Below are 14571 nucleotides of genomic sequence, written 5' to 3' on the forward strand. Positions count from 1 at the left end.
CCAATTTTATTGAAACCGACCAAAGTTGCCTTCGGGTCACCTTCACTCACAACCAACCGGAGAGCTGCCCTGAACTAGAAAGGGGATTAAATTCATTATTACGGTGCATTAGTTGTGTAACCTCAATAACGAATGACATAGTTTTAAGTGCAACTATGTTGGCTTCTTTCTGTAGAAGTAAATATATATATATATATATATATATATATATATATATATATATATTTTTAAATATAAATTAACTATCTATATAGAATTTATGTAAATTGGATCTGTAAGATTATAAACAGCAATGTTGATAAGAATTATGATAAAGCATGCCATTGATTGGACTATGAATTAGATAAAATAAAAGGTTATATTCAATTCCATCAAAAGTATAATAAAGTTATTAAATTATTACCATTGAAATAATCTTTCATTCATATAGAAAAATTTATATTATAATACAAGAATGTTGACCTTTAACTGGACAAAAAGAATATGACTACAAAATTTTAACAGATAATAAAAGGTACTGAATACATTCGTTATATAACTTACTTGTTCATGGGTTAAACGCAACTCATGTTTAGATGCGGCCAGTGGCAAATGGGAAGGCGCACCGGGGGGCATAACATGTTGGTGTCGTGTCATCGAATACGTATCAGCTAAAATCAATACAAACTATTTTACACAGAAAATGTAATATTAATCTTTAAAAAAAAAGAAACTTTCAAACATTTTATTAGTAAAATATTGATTCAATGAATTTCAGTAAAATAAACTATCTCACTGGTTATGAATTCAAAGTTGAAAAACCAAAAAACTAGTCAATTACACAGTTTAACAACACTACAGTAATTTAAAAGAAAGCGAATGACCTAAATGTTAACACCTTGAAAAATATCACTTACCCATACTAATATTATTGCCATTAAGGCCTTGCATTGCAAGTGGTGTGGGCTGAGTTTGTGGCGGGTGATTATGTTGATATGGTACATTAGCATTCTGAATGTTTTGGTATGTTATTGTTGTTGGCTGATTGTCATTCGGCTCAGTACCTGCCCTCACTAACCCGTCTTGCCCCGCCTGCGTCCATTCAATGGGCGATTCAGGTATTGATTTCTTTAAAGCAAAATTACTTTGCTCACGTCTAAAACTAGGATATTGCTGTGGTGCAGGAGGCACTGGTGGTGATTCTTCAGGTACAGCGGGAGGAACGTTTGCTTGATTCCGTAAATCTCTTCGTATACGTGGAGGACTTGTACTTCTTAGAGAGTTTGATCTAGCCACATTTGATGTTTTTGGTAACACAACTCCATTTTGTATTGGTTGAGTGTTAATCACTATAGGATTTGTCGATGGTGGACGAACCATTGAGGCAACGGAAGCAGATCTATGCTCCCCTCTTACTATGGTTTTTAAATCTAAAATTTCTGTTGGTGTAATCTCAGATGGGTCAACTAAAGGAAGAGGTCTGTTTGTTGATTTCAAAATCTGAAATGAAAGGAGTATTTATTAAGACTGTATTTCATTAAAATATATTAAATATGATTACACTATTCCTAAATTAAATAAATCTTAAACTACACACTGTCTTAAATATATTATAGTTTTTTTAATCTTGTTTTATTACAAATAATACAGCAAAATCTTCAATCATATAAATGAAAATTAGAAGGAAAGAAACAATCTCTTTTTTGTATGACTTTTGGTGACAACTTTTTGTAAGGTAATTTTAAAAACATACAACCCTCAGATTAACCTCAAATCTATTAATTACTCATTCAACCCACATTCAATTTTACTAATAAAATTGTTGCCACAAACTTGTCTAGTAAGTATTTTTACAAAAAAAAAAAAGGTACTGACATGAAACATATTGTTAATCCACAGGTTTAAAATTTGTTTGAACGGTATCATTTTAATATATTTTTTACTAGCCGGGCCAGATTTTTAAGTCACCTTATTATCTTATATAGATTTTCATATTTAAATAGACATTTTCCTGACAGCTAAAAATACTGTGGTACATATTATAAAACATAAATAATATCATAAGATCCTAGCTGTGTTAAAGTTTTTTTTTTTACTGAATATGCACTTGAGCCGTATGCATCTAGCATAGAAGTGTTTTTAAGTTTGTTAAAATTAGAGCATTTCAAATTACCTGATTGCTGCCAACTAAAGATGCCCATTGTAATGGAAGTCCCACATATTTTCCCTCTCTCTTATCAAAGCCTGTATGCACTCTATGCTCAAAATTGCTCGGTGGAGAAATCAAAGGCTTCTTCTTTTTCTTTGAAAACATTTTGAAAAATAATTTTCACCTGTAACTATTATTAACTTACATTATTTCTATTTAAGTTGCAATATATTGTACAAACAACAAGCACTTTTGATTACACTCAGAAACTCAAATATCTTGTTACTATTTAAATCACATGAAACACACCCATTCAATAAGAACTAAAATGGCAAATCACAACATCGAACTTTAAAAAGAAAGCTTGAAATTACAAACAGTTTTCACTTTGCACCGGGACTGTTTTCTATCCTGCACACGCCACTGCTTACTACATTAACAAGTTATAAACATAGAACATCGGTTAATCACTGGCTTTTAAACAATAATTTTCATAAGTCTATAAAATTCAACAATTAGTTTATCACTTCCGCGGAGTCAACTTATAGCCATGCATGATCCACAAATTTAATAAACGTAATGATTACGTACTGTTCTGTTATGAAAATAATTCAATTTCACTTTACTTCACTATGCTTTTAATCGAAAACAATATAAATTTATAAGCTTTTCCAATACAATCTTTGAATTCATCGCGAAAATATGCATTTATCGTATATTTATTATATTTTCATATTTCATCAAAGCTTCAAAGTACTTTATGTTGTTGCCACTTGCCATTCCTACAATATAGATTAGATACCTGGTACATATATTTTAAGGTACTTTGTGTTACCTAGCTGGTAACATAAAATCCTCTTCACTTGCACCTGCAGTGACAGTGATGTAACAATTTTTATAGTACCAAAACCAACATTCTTAATCTTTTCATTAAAATAACAAACAAGATTTTTCGTTTTTACTAAGAGCTTTAAACATGTTTCATACGCACATTTCAAGATTAGTGCGAAAATATTAAAATATTCCGTATATAAGCGCCTCCAATACTAGCGGGCATATTTACAATGAATTTTATTAAAAATCGTTATAAGATTGTGTATCATAACATTTATGAGCATATCTGGTCTTAATAGATATTGTGGTGAGTATGGCAAGCGTACCAGATAACCAAGTATTGGGTACATCTCTTGTTGGTTAGTGTTGAAGAAGTGTGACAAATTTGAATGGAATGTTTGTGGTGTGTGTGTTGGCGTTTTTATGACAATTGCCTAAAAATCGGGAATGACTGTTTCTGAACTGAAATTAGAATTATCTGTTCAACTTTATTACAAAAATAGATCTTCTAAAATCAAAAAGTAATTCAATACTAACTTCAATTAATTATTTGTTCTTTTTCATCACAATTCTTTTCAATTTTTTAGTAATAATGGACATCTTATCTGCATCGTCGTTTCTGCTTTGTAATTTTGACAGAAAATGTCAATTTGTGATTAAATGATGGCAAAGCTCATAATATCGATGAATTGATACATTTGTTGCATGTTTATGTTTATTTCGCTTTAAAAATCGTAAATTGCTTAAATATGAAAGAGAAACGAGAGAAGAAAAAGAAGCATAAGAAAGATAAACTAAAACACAAAAAATCAAAAAAGAAAACAGTAAGTTTAATGCTAAACATAACTGTTTATTTTTCTATATCAATTTAAGTAGCCTGTAATACATGTTGTAATATTATTTTCCTTCGTTTAGTATTCAGAGTCTTCAAGCAGTTCATCACAGTCGGATGAATGGGTTGAAAAAGATACAGGTACGTCAAAAAACCGTGATGAATGGATGTCAATGACAGGTATGTTGAAAACATACACAAAAGATGATGTTAAAATTTCGCGAGAAGATAACAAAAAACATATAGATTCATACAATCCTTCAACAAGCTCAAGAGAATTAAATCCATATTGGAAAGATGGTGGTTCTGGTGTACCTCAGTCACATGAAAGTTTTTGTAAATCAAGACAGTTTATGAAACCTTCTGATGATGATGACGATTATTATACTAAACCACTAAGCAATAAGGGTAAACAAATGACAAGAACGAGGCATGAACACAGGGATGACAGAAATGTTGATGAAAGAAAAAATTACAATTGGCGAAAAAATGAAAATAGGGAAGAAAAACAAGACTACATAAATAAACATGATTATGGCACAAAAACAAATGAAAGTTTAAGTGATAAAAGCTTGTCAGCCACTATGAAGGTTCCATCAGAAGAATCATCTGAGAAAGGTTCATCAAGTTCTTTGTATCTTAGTGATGAAAAAATGAATAAATTAGCCGCTAAAATTGTTAAAGCAGAAATTATGGGTGATACAAAGTTAGTGAATGAGTTGAAAGTCAAGCTAGAAGCAGCAAGGGACTATAGAAAACAGAACCCTGGTGTTAAAGATGACGACAGTGGCATAATGTTAATGACAACCACTCCTTCAGGAAACAGTAGGCCATTATCAAAGGCAGATTTGTCAGGTGATCCAAGAAGTAAAGGTGGAAAACGAAAAGCAGAAACTCATAACGCCAATCAAAGAGTCAAGTACTTTGGAAATGATGATAAATACAATTTATCACAAATGGTAAATATACAATATTTAAATTCAACTAATCTGACACTTCGATAGACTAACATATCCAATAATGTGGCTAACATCACCTAAATCCACCGCACCCAGTTTTACATAAAACTCAAAACTTGTCATATTTATTTGTTAAATAGTTAAGAAACACTTCATTTTATTTATTAAGATGTATCTATACAATCCAGCAATCCGAACATTCAAATAATTCAACATCTGTTTTTCATATTGCCAGATTACTGAGATTGTATTGTTTGTTTTGCTGTTTCTCAGTGTATAAAAAGCCCATTTCATGCAAACGGGAACCATTACATTGCTTTAAATAGATTTCTTCACTATTAAAAATTTCTTATTCCAGTTTGAACAAGAAAAGTATGGCACCAATTATGACCAAGATGCAGAGTTAGCTGCAATAGCGGCAAAACATAGAAACCCTAATGATGACTTGGAAGACATATTTGTAGATGAAATATCAAAGAATAGAAATGTAGCTAAGGATAATGAAAAAGAAAGACAAAATGCTATTAATCAGAGCATGAAACTGGAGCGATCTTTAGAAGGATGTGAATATTGCATTGATTCTAAAAATATGTTAAAACATTTAATAGTAAGTTATGGCAGTAAGGTGTATGTGGCGTTACCAGCTAAGAAATCACTTGTCAAAGGGCATTGTATTATAACAACTCTGCAGCACAATACATGTGTTACTTCCTTAGATGAAGATATTTGGGAAGAAATATTGGTTAGTATTCATATTTCTTTTAAATATTTTAAGGAACTTGAGCTATCAACTAGTATGTAGCTGCAACTCTAGAATAATTATTACCAAAATTTTATGTACATTAATAGTTATTATAATTATTTGTGTCATTCTAATGAGGTAATTTATTTCTCTCTGAATTTCAGAACTACAGGAAAATGATCACACAATTCTTCAACTGTCAAAACAAAGATGTAGTGTTTTTCGAGACTGCTACAAGGCTTCACAGATACCCGCACATGGTAATCAACTGTGTACCTCTGCCGAGAGACATTGGAGACATGGCTTCAATTTACTTCAAAAAGGCTTTACTTGAATGTGAAGCAGAATGGTCTATGAATAAAAAAGTTGTAGACCTAAAAGGTAAAAATATTAGAAAGGGTGTTCCAAAAGGTTTACCCTACTTTTGGGTAGATTTTGGTATGGATCCTGGGTTTGCACATGTTATAGAAGATCAACAGTTATTTCCAAAGACATTTGCTGAGGTGAGACACTTTGTTGTACTTTACAATATTAATATCAAATGTTATGTCTTCCCTTAGTTGTGTTTAGTGATAAAGAAGCAGTAGTTTAATTTATGTTTTTTTTCTTTCAGGAAATTATTGGTGGCATTTTAGACTTAAATCACAACCTATGGAAAAATCCTCAAAGAGAATATGGGGATGTTCAAAGACAAAAGGTTTTAGAATTTGTAAACGAATGGAAGCCTTTTGAGACATCAATGAAGAATAAAGTATAAAAATTATAAGCAAGTCCTTGTTTAATTGTAATACCGCTGACATTTTAAGGACATTTTATGCTAACATTTTCTCATATTAAAATGTATAGGCAAAGGAAAGAAACTTCAAAAATACAGAAAAAGAAAAATAGTCATTAATCAAACTAAAAATATTATTTTAATAAATTTTATTGATGTCATAACCCTTGATCTTCTTTCATCATTTCCTCCATTAGCCTTTGTCTTTCTGCAGCTTGTCGCATTTTGGTCAAAACAATAGATTCATAATCCCTTTCTGTTAGCAATGAAGGTGCTCCTTGCTCTCTTTTTGTTGTTAATACTGGCCTTTCATTCAGCCATTTTAAAGTTAATGGATTTTCTGCTAAACCTGAAATAAAGTAATGGAGAGGTTAGAACAATACTGTTGGATGTTTTTAAATACTCAAGCAGTTAATGGACAAATGATCTGAATAAAGGTATAATCTTTATGAATTCATAAAAGCAGTACATTTAGGTATCTTGTAATCCTAAAAATTGTCACAATTAATAGTTAATTACCTTTTTCTAGTTCTACTGCCATTTCCGAAGCTTCTTTGGTTGTAAATTCCACTAAAGCACTGCCATTTTTCTTAGGAGAAATAATCAGAGCTGAAATATTGCCATATTTTTTTAGAAATCTTCTTAAAGAAGGTTCATCATAACCACCATTATTTGGATCATTTTTATCAGCTTTCCATTTTATCTTTATTCTATTCAAGCTAGGATCCCAGTAAGGTTGATTGAGTCCAGCCTTATTTCTTCTAATTTCTTCCTTGATTCTCTGTTGTTCTTCCTGGAGAAGACGACTGCCTTCTTTTTGTAACCTTTGTATTTCTGCAGCTAGTTTTTGTTCATCTGTCAGGTTTGCATCTTTTCCCAAAGCTGCTTCACGCTCCCTTCTTTCAAGGTCTTCCTTTAGTTTCTGACGCTTACTATCTAATTGTTTATGACGTAGCTTAGCAGCAGCTTTAGCTTTCAGAACTTTATCGTACGCAGCTCTAGCACCCGCGTCTGTCAATATCTCTAGAGCTCTAGACAATTCGTGGAAAGTTTCTGCCGCTTTAGGGTCATCAGGGTTCTTATCCGGGTGACATTGTAGAGCCTTTTTACGATACGCTTTTTTGATCTAAAAATATTGCAATACTATATATCTAGATAAGATACAAATAACTCTCACAAAAATAAAAATACCCATACCTCTGATTCAGTAGCAGAAATCTGGACATCTAAAATAGCATACAAGTCTACATCCTCAATATTTTTCTTAGCCATCTCTGAGCCTTATTTAAGCAAATTTAATGTCGCATTATTTTGATTTAAGAATAATTACGCTTAATGTAAACTGAAATAAAGAATTTAAAATACAAAAGTTTATAAAATGTATGTTGCAGGTTGCAGCAGTCTGACATTGACAATATTATTATTTGATAAATAATAGAGAAGATAACGGATAGAGTAAAACATGTTTTCGGTTTTATACACTGTGTCACCGAAATGTTCTTTGTAAAATGAGTATCTGTCAAAATAAGTATAACCTAAAAAACTGAATAGATATTTGAAATACATTGAATATTTCATATCTAATACAAAATAATACGTATCTACTGTCATAAAGTTTATATATATTAAATAGCCATGTTGCCTCGATATTTAAGTACGTTGATTATTAGTGACCATAAGATTTAAAAACAAATATTTTCTTGAGCTAATTTTCTGTTGATTTTAGGGAATTCAATCAAAAACAGTGGCTTATATCTGCGGAATAATTCAACCGTGGCTCAAACAGTACCACAAAAAGAACCAGAAAATACCCAGGGTATGTGATTTTCGTTTTGTACTGTAACGTGAAAATTAACTTGTACGTAAAGCAATCTGTATAGCAAGTTTCGATAAATAGAAAAGGTACAAACTTACATTATTAAAATGTCCAAATTTAGCAGTTGAGGTCTAAACAATGTTTGCTTTATAATCATACATTTTAGTTGCCATTAATAAACTTCATCAATCATTCCTAAAACTATAAAATAGATAAATATTTATTGTTATTTTATTTCAGAATCTGTGCCTAAAAGAAGTAATCCACTAGAACACCCAGATTACTTTCATGTACATAATTTATTCACCGTTAAAGATTTATTTGATGCAAGAGTGCACTTTGGGCACAAAGAAGGATCTTTAAATGAATATATGACACCATATTTGTACGGCTCAAGGTTGGGACATCTAATATTTGACTTGGATATTACAGCAGATCATTTACGTAAAGCTTTAAATTTCGCTGCCCATATAGCATATAGAGGTGGAATAATTTGTTTCTTCAATAGAAATGCATTAAATGCACATTTGGTAGAAAGAACTGCTCAAGAGTGTGGTGAATATGCTCATACAAGATTCTGGCGTGGTGGTATCTTTACAAATGCTAACCATCAATTTGGTGCCATTACGAGGTTGCCTGACTTGTGTATATTCTTGAATACACAAAATAATATACTCAGTCAACACACAGCTGTTAGAGATAGTGCAAAAATGTTAATACCTACCATTGGTATTGTAGACAGTAATTGCAATCCTAATTTAGTTACATACCCAGTACCTGGCAATGATGATACCCCATGTGCTATAGAATTATATTGCAAATTATTCAAAGCCGCAATTCTAAGAGGTAAAGAGGAGAGAATGAAATTATTACAAGAAAGCTAATAAATTGTTGAATTCAATCAAATCATTTAACAATCTTTAGGTATATAGTGTTTAAATAACAATAGACATAATTTAAAAACAATAATGATTTTTTATTTAACATGGTCCCATAGTAAATTGCTTATTTCTAATACAGTTTTTGTACAAATATGTAAATTCTAATTTGACAAATAATAATAAAAGTAAAATTAAAACTTTAAAAATCACTTTTATAGTTAACAATATATTTGAATAACATAATTTGATCACAAGAATGTTTAAAATTTAAAGGTAGATTTCATAGCCAAGACAATATATTGATTTGGTGTATTAACCGAGTAGAACTTTACGCATCATATGAGTATTAGTGTTGCTGTCTATTTCACGACTCTCCCAGCTTCCGGTGATACATTTTGAGCTGCACAAGTATTGAAGCAGAGGTATGCGGTATTTGCCGCAGAAATCGACGAATTTAATGTGCTCCACGCGATTATCGAAGAAAACGCCTGTAAATAAAGATAACGTTTGAAAAAGAAAAATACATGTCAGAAAATTTTAGGTTAGTTAACATTATTTTTATGTGTAATATCACTTCTGTAACATTTCAATTAAACCATGTTTTGTTTTTTTTTTAATTCTAAAGCGAATTTTTACTTTTTATCCAAAAAATTACCCTCCTTTTAACCATAAATAATATAGTTTCGAATACTTTCACTTTACTAAGTTGATAATTTTTTCCGTCTATATTTTTTCACCTTCAATTAAAATGAATCATTGTAAAACTATATTTTAAGGTGTAAAAATGATAAATTGTAACGCATTTAATTCCAACTATAGACCGTGATCCGATAATTCGTTGCCTTCTGTGTAGATAAATTGAAAGATGTAATAAACGTAAGTAAGTGTTTAAAATTGTCTAATAGTAGGAATAGCAAGAGAGATACCTCAGCAAGGTTTGTGGGCTGTGTCCGGTGGAAAAATTGCACAGGTTTAAGAGTACTAAAATTTTAATAACTAGTATCTAACTAAATAACTTTAGTAGCATTATATTGCAATGCCAAGTATACGACAGTGTTACAGCATATTCCATAACGAAAACAAATCCGTCAGTCTTATTTTACTATTAAAGGTTATCTTACATATTTTACATATTTACATTATCATTGCAAATTGTGTTGAAATATTATTTTTGTTAACTAAAAATTATAGTAAAAATATATGTCTTCTGCTTCATATTTATTAGAAAAATATCTATTAAAGACCTTTCGGCAGCGGAAACTTGCCTTTAATTTACTATCTTACGTACCTCTGCATTTTGGATTAACGCAACGTTCCGCTGCTTTTAAATACTTGATCAACGTCAGGGGTACTTCACCAACTCTAATTGGTATCTCGTAGAGTTTGATGTTCCGACCCGCGAGCTCCAGCAATGATGGTGGCTGCAATGTCATGTCTTTTACGAACCTCACCACCAGAGGGTTATCGCGTAGACTCAACTGTAATCAAAGTTATTAAAAATATTATTCAACGTTAAATAAACAATATTAATGAGTTTCCTTTAGTAAGGTTATAAAAACCAAAATATCAATGTAAACGTAAAGAATGCCATTATTTTTAATAACAAACGATTAATTACATTGTATATTTTTTCATTACATTATTACGGGCTAAACAAATGTAGTATTTATTATTTTCACCCATGTAAAATGCGGTTTTAAACGAAGTTATTACTTAAATTAAAAGCTATTCTTACGCCCAGTTACGGACTAATAGATTGGTGAATTCGGGATTTTTTTGGGCTTGGCTATCATATATGAGCGGTGCGATGCCGCAATTTTCCCGCAAAGCAGAGCTGGCGTTAGGGTAGGAAACTGGACAGAGAGAGACGCCACAGTATTGCAAATTTACACAGTCTCACATAAACTCAAATAAATGATACAAAAAAGAGCGAAATAGAAATCCTGAGAACCAGGGCATGCATAAAGGCGTCGCCGTTGAGACGGTCATTTGATGCTGTAAGATGGCAGTAACTGAAGACAATCGGATGCGATGCGATTGTTCTGGACTATCTCATTAATCAAACATAAACACTATTCAAAATCTTATTCGATATTGATTTACATTCAAAGTCCTAAACACAGTTGGCGTTATTTGCTTGAATTATTTATTTAATAACGTGTAAGGTTACACTGACGATGTATTAGACTGGTAGCAACAGTATCACAATTTACTTAGTTCTCGGCAACATAAGGCCAGGGGCAACAAGATTCCGACCTCACGAACCTTATATGAGGTTATCTGCTGTCATTATTATAGACGTTCATTATTATTGCTATTTTGATGTTCCCATTTCATCTGAGGGGGCAATAAAGTCGTTTTGGCGTATTTGTGTCCTTACGAAGTACTTATTTGTTTGTATGCATGCAGTACTTTCTCCCGGTTAGTTTAACTATTCATGCCTCTGATCTTAAAATCAACCAAAAGATTTCCGTGTATAGTAATCTGCGTAATTTTGTCTTTGCCCGGGATGAGATTCATGATTCCCGCATATACAAAAAGTTTTTACATATGCTATATTGTCTAAAGATAACGACAAATCTTATGATCTTACCTCGGTTAAACATTTTAATTTGATTATTTGCGGCGGCAGAGTCTTAAGTTTATTCTTGTGTATTAACAGGGAGCGTAGCTGTTTGAGGTTGGCAATGCTCGCTGGCAGCTGCTCGATGAAGTTGTCACTCAGGACTAGCGCCTGGAGTGACGTCAACGCGCCAACCGACTCCGGCACCTCAATGATTTGATTGCCTCCAATTGAAAGTATTTGCAGGCTGCGAAACAGATTGAATTAACTACAATTGACACAACTGAGGATTTATAAACCTAAATATAGATATAAAGCTAAACATTTTGAAAAGACAAGAGAAAATGCAAAATGGGTCCGTTGCAAGCAAAATAACATTCTATAGGTTAGGCCATGAGATTTAAGAACTCTTAAACCGTAATTTGGACAGAATTGCCTTATTTTTCATAGATCATGTTGGTACACCTTTTGTTTTTTTTTAATGGTGTACTTACTGTATATATTAGCGTTGGAGTGTTGTGTCGCGAGATGATACGATAAAACGAAAAAAATAATGTTATCTTAAGCTGCGAACTGTTATATCTCCAGCCATAATTTAATGTATAAGTTGATATAATAAACGTCGTAAATATGTCACAATATAGTACGTATTTGATAGCCTCGTTATTAAACTAGGAACGGTATATTAAACAAAGAGCTCGCTCTATAAAATTATGTTTAACAAACGCCTATATTATCTAAAGGTCACGTAGGCCCTATTGTTTTATTGTATAGAAGCAGTAAACATAACTTGATCATTTTTTAAATATAGTCCGAAATATTGACCTTTATGAGGCGATCCTTCAGAATCTTCTAATATAAATATTGATTTTCAATGTTATCTAACATTTGGTCTAAGCTTGTAGACTTGATAATGGAATATATTTTAAACGTTAATCCACAGATTCACTGTACTTTGAAATTTTAGTACTCCTGAAACACGGGGCAACCTATTTCAGGAGCCATGGCTCTCACAAATGTATGTATAATCGAGAAACCTCTATTAGGGAGAGTCGTTGACCAGTACCGACAGACTAACTCCGTAGGTGAAAATATATCGCAGTCCCTTAGACATTTGCTTACCTATGTTTGATTGTATTTATTTATTTAGTTTAAACCTCTCTGTGGGTTCCCACTGCCTTAACATCTTTTAGAAATGCACGTTGTTATTTAAAAAAGGTTGAATGGGAATGGTCCCAGTGTTTTGTATGGGTATTTCGATATTGGAAACACACTGTTAGCTTGTAATAAACTTCCTAAAACACCGGACATGATAACCTATTGATAAACTACTACGCAGACAATTTATGCGAGTCAGCAGTTTTTTTTTTGTTCAAGGTTTCATTATTCGAAGCTCTAATAAACAGGTAATAATATGGTTTAAATCAAACAATGTAAAATAATGATCAATGGAATAATCCATTGATATTTTTTTTTACATTATTATAATTCACGATGACAATTTTCGTATCAAATGACGTTATGTCTAGAACTAAGGATCAACTTAAGCATTCGAGATAATACAGAATATCGTATCTTTTTCTTTATTTATAATTTCAGATAACGCTCGCGGAAAGAAGATAGGATGTTTTTGTTTCACAACTTTGAATTAATTACGACTATTATAATTTTATTAAACACTTACAGGATCTGTGAGTGTACTAGACTAGATGTTTTGGATAATTTGTAAAATAAACTTATCTTAGTTCTTTGTATTTATAATGTCGACGTACATAAAGATTTTACTCCATGTTTGTCCATGACTTGCATTTAAGATGTTATTGTCAGACGTATCACGTATCTTCAAACTAGTAGCTTCACTGCTAGGAGCGCGTGTTTCAATTTGAATAATTATATAATGTTGGTATAATCGTTACTTAACTTTGGTCTATACCTAATGTCGATTGTTATTATCACTAATGTTCTTATCTTAATTATTTCTGTGTTTGACATTAATAATCAATTAGTATCAACCTCGGTAATTTATATTTGTGTTCTTGGTGCTTATATTAACGAACACCATTTTTATTTGATTTCAACAGTTGCATAAATGTACATACTTTATTGACTAGTATACAGATCTAATATCTATTACGTACATCTCATTAAAACAGTCGTAATTAGTGCAGAATTTGGACAATATTTAGTATATGACTGATTTTTTTTTATCTTATACGAGATAAGTTCATACATTATCATTCCTATTAACTTAGGTTCAGACCCGTTTTAGTATATTATTTATCTTTGAAGGGATTTAGGTTGAATCATTGTTACCCACCTGTTCAATTTCCATATATCCTTTGGTATGTTGACTATTCTGTTACCACCTAAATATAGATATTTCAGTGAATTTAAATCTAACACTTGTTCTGGAAAGAAATTCAGTTGATTTCCGCTTAAATTCAGTTCTCTCAATGTGTTTCCCTTCGAAAAAAAGCTTTTGGGCAGCGACTCGTTGGTGAGTTGGTTGTGTTTGGCAATGAGTGATGTCAGTGGACAGTTTTTGAGCAGGTCTGGGAGTATCGCCAATCTGTTGTTGCTAACATCGAGAATTTTTAAGTTGCAGAACCTGTTTATGGACTCGGGCAGCGCTTTAATTCGGTTGCTGTTAAGAAGAATGATCTCGTAATTTTCCGCACAATCTTTTTCATCGATAATACACTGCAGTTCTGCCGATATAGTTATTGAGTCGAGCACTCTGCTTGTTAGATTAAGAGTTTTCTGCTCCCTGCTGTCACTATCGCAACTATCTGATGTATAGCACTCCATTGCGATGGTAGAATTTGATCACGGACCCCACTGCACTGTTCATTAAGCGTAAAGATGAATTTGATTTACATTATTGGGTCGTAAGCCGGCCGCGGAAGAGCCTCCCGCCTCTATCGCTGCGCGCGCGCAACTGCTCCCTGCGCCCCGCGCCGCTGTGCTGCACGCCGCGACCACTGACATGTCTGATTCTGATGACGACACAATAAAGCTTTGTGTAAGTATATACCTACTAT

General features: G+C 32.2%; 5 protein-coding genes across 6 annotated transcripts in view; 2 read left to right on the forward strand and 3 right to left on the reverse strand.

The window, feature by feature from the left end:
* The window catches only part of mbt (serine/threonine-protein kinase PAK mbt), a 7141-nt gene extending 4228 nt beyond the window's left edge, over positions 1-2913 (reverse strand). Inside the window, exons 1-4 of the mRNA XM_013317295.1 lie at positions 2153-2913; positions 897-1479; positions 544-650; positions 9-74 (exon numbers count right to left, since the gene is read on the reverse strand). Of these exons, the coding sequence (XP_013172749.1) occupies positions 9-74; positions 544-650; positions 897-1479; positions 2153-2293 (897 nt within the window). The 5' untranslated portion in view covers positions 2294-2913. The remainder of the gene's footprint in view (positions 1-8; positions 75-543; positions 651-896; positions 1480-2152) is intronic.
* Positions 2914-3607: 694 nt separating this feature from the next.
* On the forward strand, positions 3608-6400 carry LOC106121710 (CWF19-like protein 2 homolog). Its single transcript, XM_013317488.1, has 5 exons — positions 3608-3786; positions 3878-4753; positions 5112-5495; positions 5660-5998; positions 6109-6400. Exons 1-5 carry the CDS (start codon positions 3712-3714, stop codon positions 6250-6252), a joined length of 1818 nt encoding a protein of 605 aa, XP_013172942.1. The 5' UTR covers positions 3608-3711; the 3' UTR covers positions 6253-6400.
* Positions 6401-6402: 2 nt separating this feature from the next.
* On the reverse strand, positions 6403-7668 carry DnaJ-15 (dnaJ homolog member 15). Its single transcript, XM_013317490.1, has 3 exons — positions 7468-7668; positions 6790-7396; positions 6403-6619 (listed from the first exon to the last, which is right to left on the reverse strand). Exons 1-3 carry the CDS (start codon positions 7540-7542, stop codon positions 6429-6431), a joined length of 873 nt encoding a protein of 290 aa, XP_013172944.1. The 5' UTR covers positions 7543-7668; the 3' UTR covers positions 6403-6428.
* Positions 7669-7759: 91 nt separating this feature from the next.
* On the forward strand, positions 7760-9071 carry mRpS2 (mitochondrial ribosomal protein S2). Of its 2 annotated transcripts, NM_001312814.1 has the most exon segments (4): positions 7821-7924; positions 7997-8086; positions 8327-8865; positions 8868-8905. In NM_001312814.1, coding segments are annotated over 4 exon segments (654 nt in total). In that variant the 5' UTR covers positions 7821-7905; the 3' UTR covers positions 8874-8905.
* On the reverse strand, positions 9042-14478 carry LOC106121711 (leucine-rich repeat-containing protein 58). The gene is made up of 4 exons (XM_013317489.1): positions 13848-14478; positions 11561-11777; positions 10256-10445; positions 9042-9455 (listed from the first exon to the last, which is right to left on the reverse strand). The coding sequence occupies exons 1-4, from the start codon at positions 14336-14338 to the stop codon at positions 9280-9282; spliced, it is 1074 nt and encodes a 357-aa protein (XP_013172943.1). The 5' UTR covers positions 14339-14478; the 3' UTR covers positions 9042-9279.
* Positions 14479-14571: the final 93 nt, after the last annotated feature.

Source organism: Papilio xuthus, unplaced genomic scaffold (genome assembly GCF_000836235.2).
Source record: "Papilio xuthus unplaced genomic scaffold, Pxut_1.1 DF826938.1, whole genome shotgun sequence".
NCBI lineage: Eukaryota > Metazoa > Arthropoda > Insecta > Lepidoptera > Papilionidae > Papilio > Papilio xuthus.

Excerpts from the sequence above, each read along its gene's own strand:
- LOC106121710 (XM_013317488.1), top strand. The coding sequence starts at position 3,712 with ATGAAAGAGAAACGAGAGAAGAAAAAGAAGCATAAGAAAGATAAACTA. Across the intron at positions 3,787-3,877 it reads AAAAATCAAAAAAGAAAACA|TATTCAGAGTCTTCAAGCAG; the intron begins GTAAGTTTAATG and ends TCCTTCGTTTAG. Across the intron at positions 4,754-5,111 it reads AATACAATTTATCACAAATG|TTTGAACAAGAAAAGTATGG; the intron begins GTAAATATACAA and ends TTCTTATTCCAG.
- DnaJ-15 (XM_013317490.1), bottom strand. The coding sequence starts at position 7,542 with ATGGCTAAGAAAAATATTGAGGATGTAGACTTGTATGCTATTTTAGAT. Across the intron at positions 7,397-7,467 it reads TTTCTGCTACTGAATCAGAG|ATCAAAAAAGCGTATCGTAA; the intron begins GTATGGGTATTT and ends CAATATTTTTAG. Across the intron at positions 6,620-6,789 it reads GGCAGTAGAACTAGAAAAAG|GTTTAGCAGAAAATCCATTA; the intron begins GTAATTAACTAT and ends ACTTTATTTCAG.
- mRpS2 (XM_013317491.1), top strand. Across the intron at positions 8,087-8,326 it reads AGAACCAGAAAATACCCAGG|AATCTGTGCCTAAAAGAAGT; the intron begins GTATGTGATTTT and ends ATTTTATTTCAG.
- LOC106121711 (XM_013317489.1), bottom strand. The coding sequence starts at position 14,338 with ATGGAGTGCTATACATCAGATAGTTGCGATAGTGACAGCAGGGAGCAG. Across the intron at positions 11,778-13,847 it reads GATATATGGAAATTGAACAG|CCTGCAAATACTTTCAATTG; the intron begins GTGGGTAACAAT and ends TCTGTTTCGCAG. Across the intron at positions 9,456-10,255 it reads CGTTAATCCAAAATGCAGAG|GCGTTTTCTTCGATAATCGC; the intron begins GTACGTAAGATA and ends CTTTATTTACAG.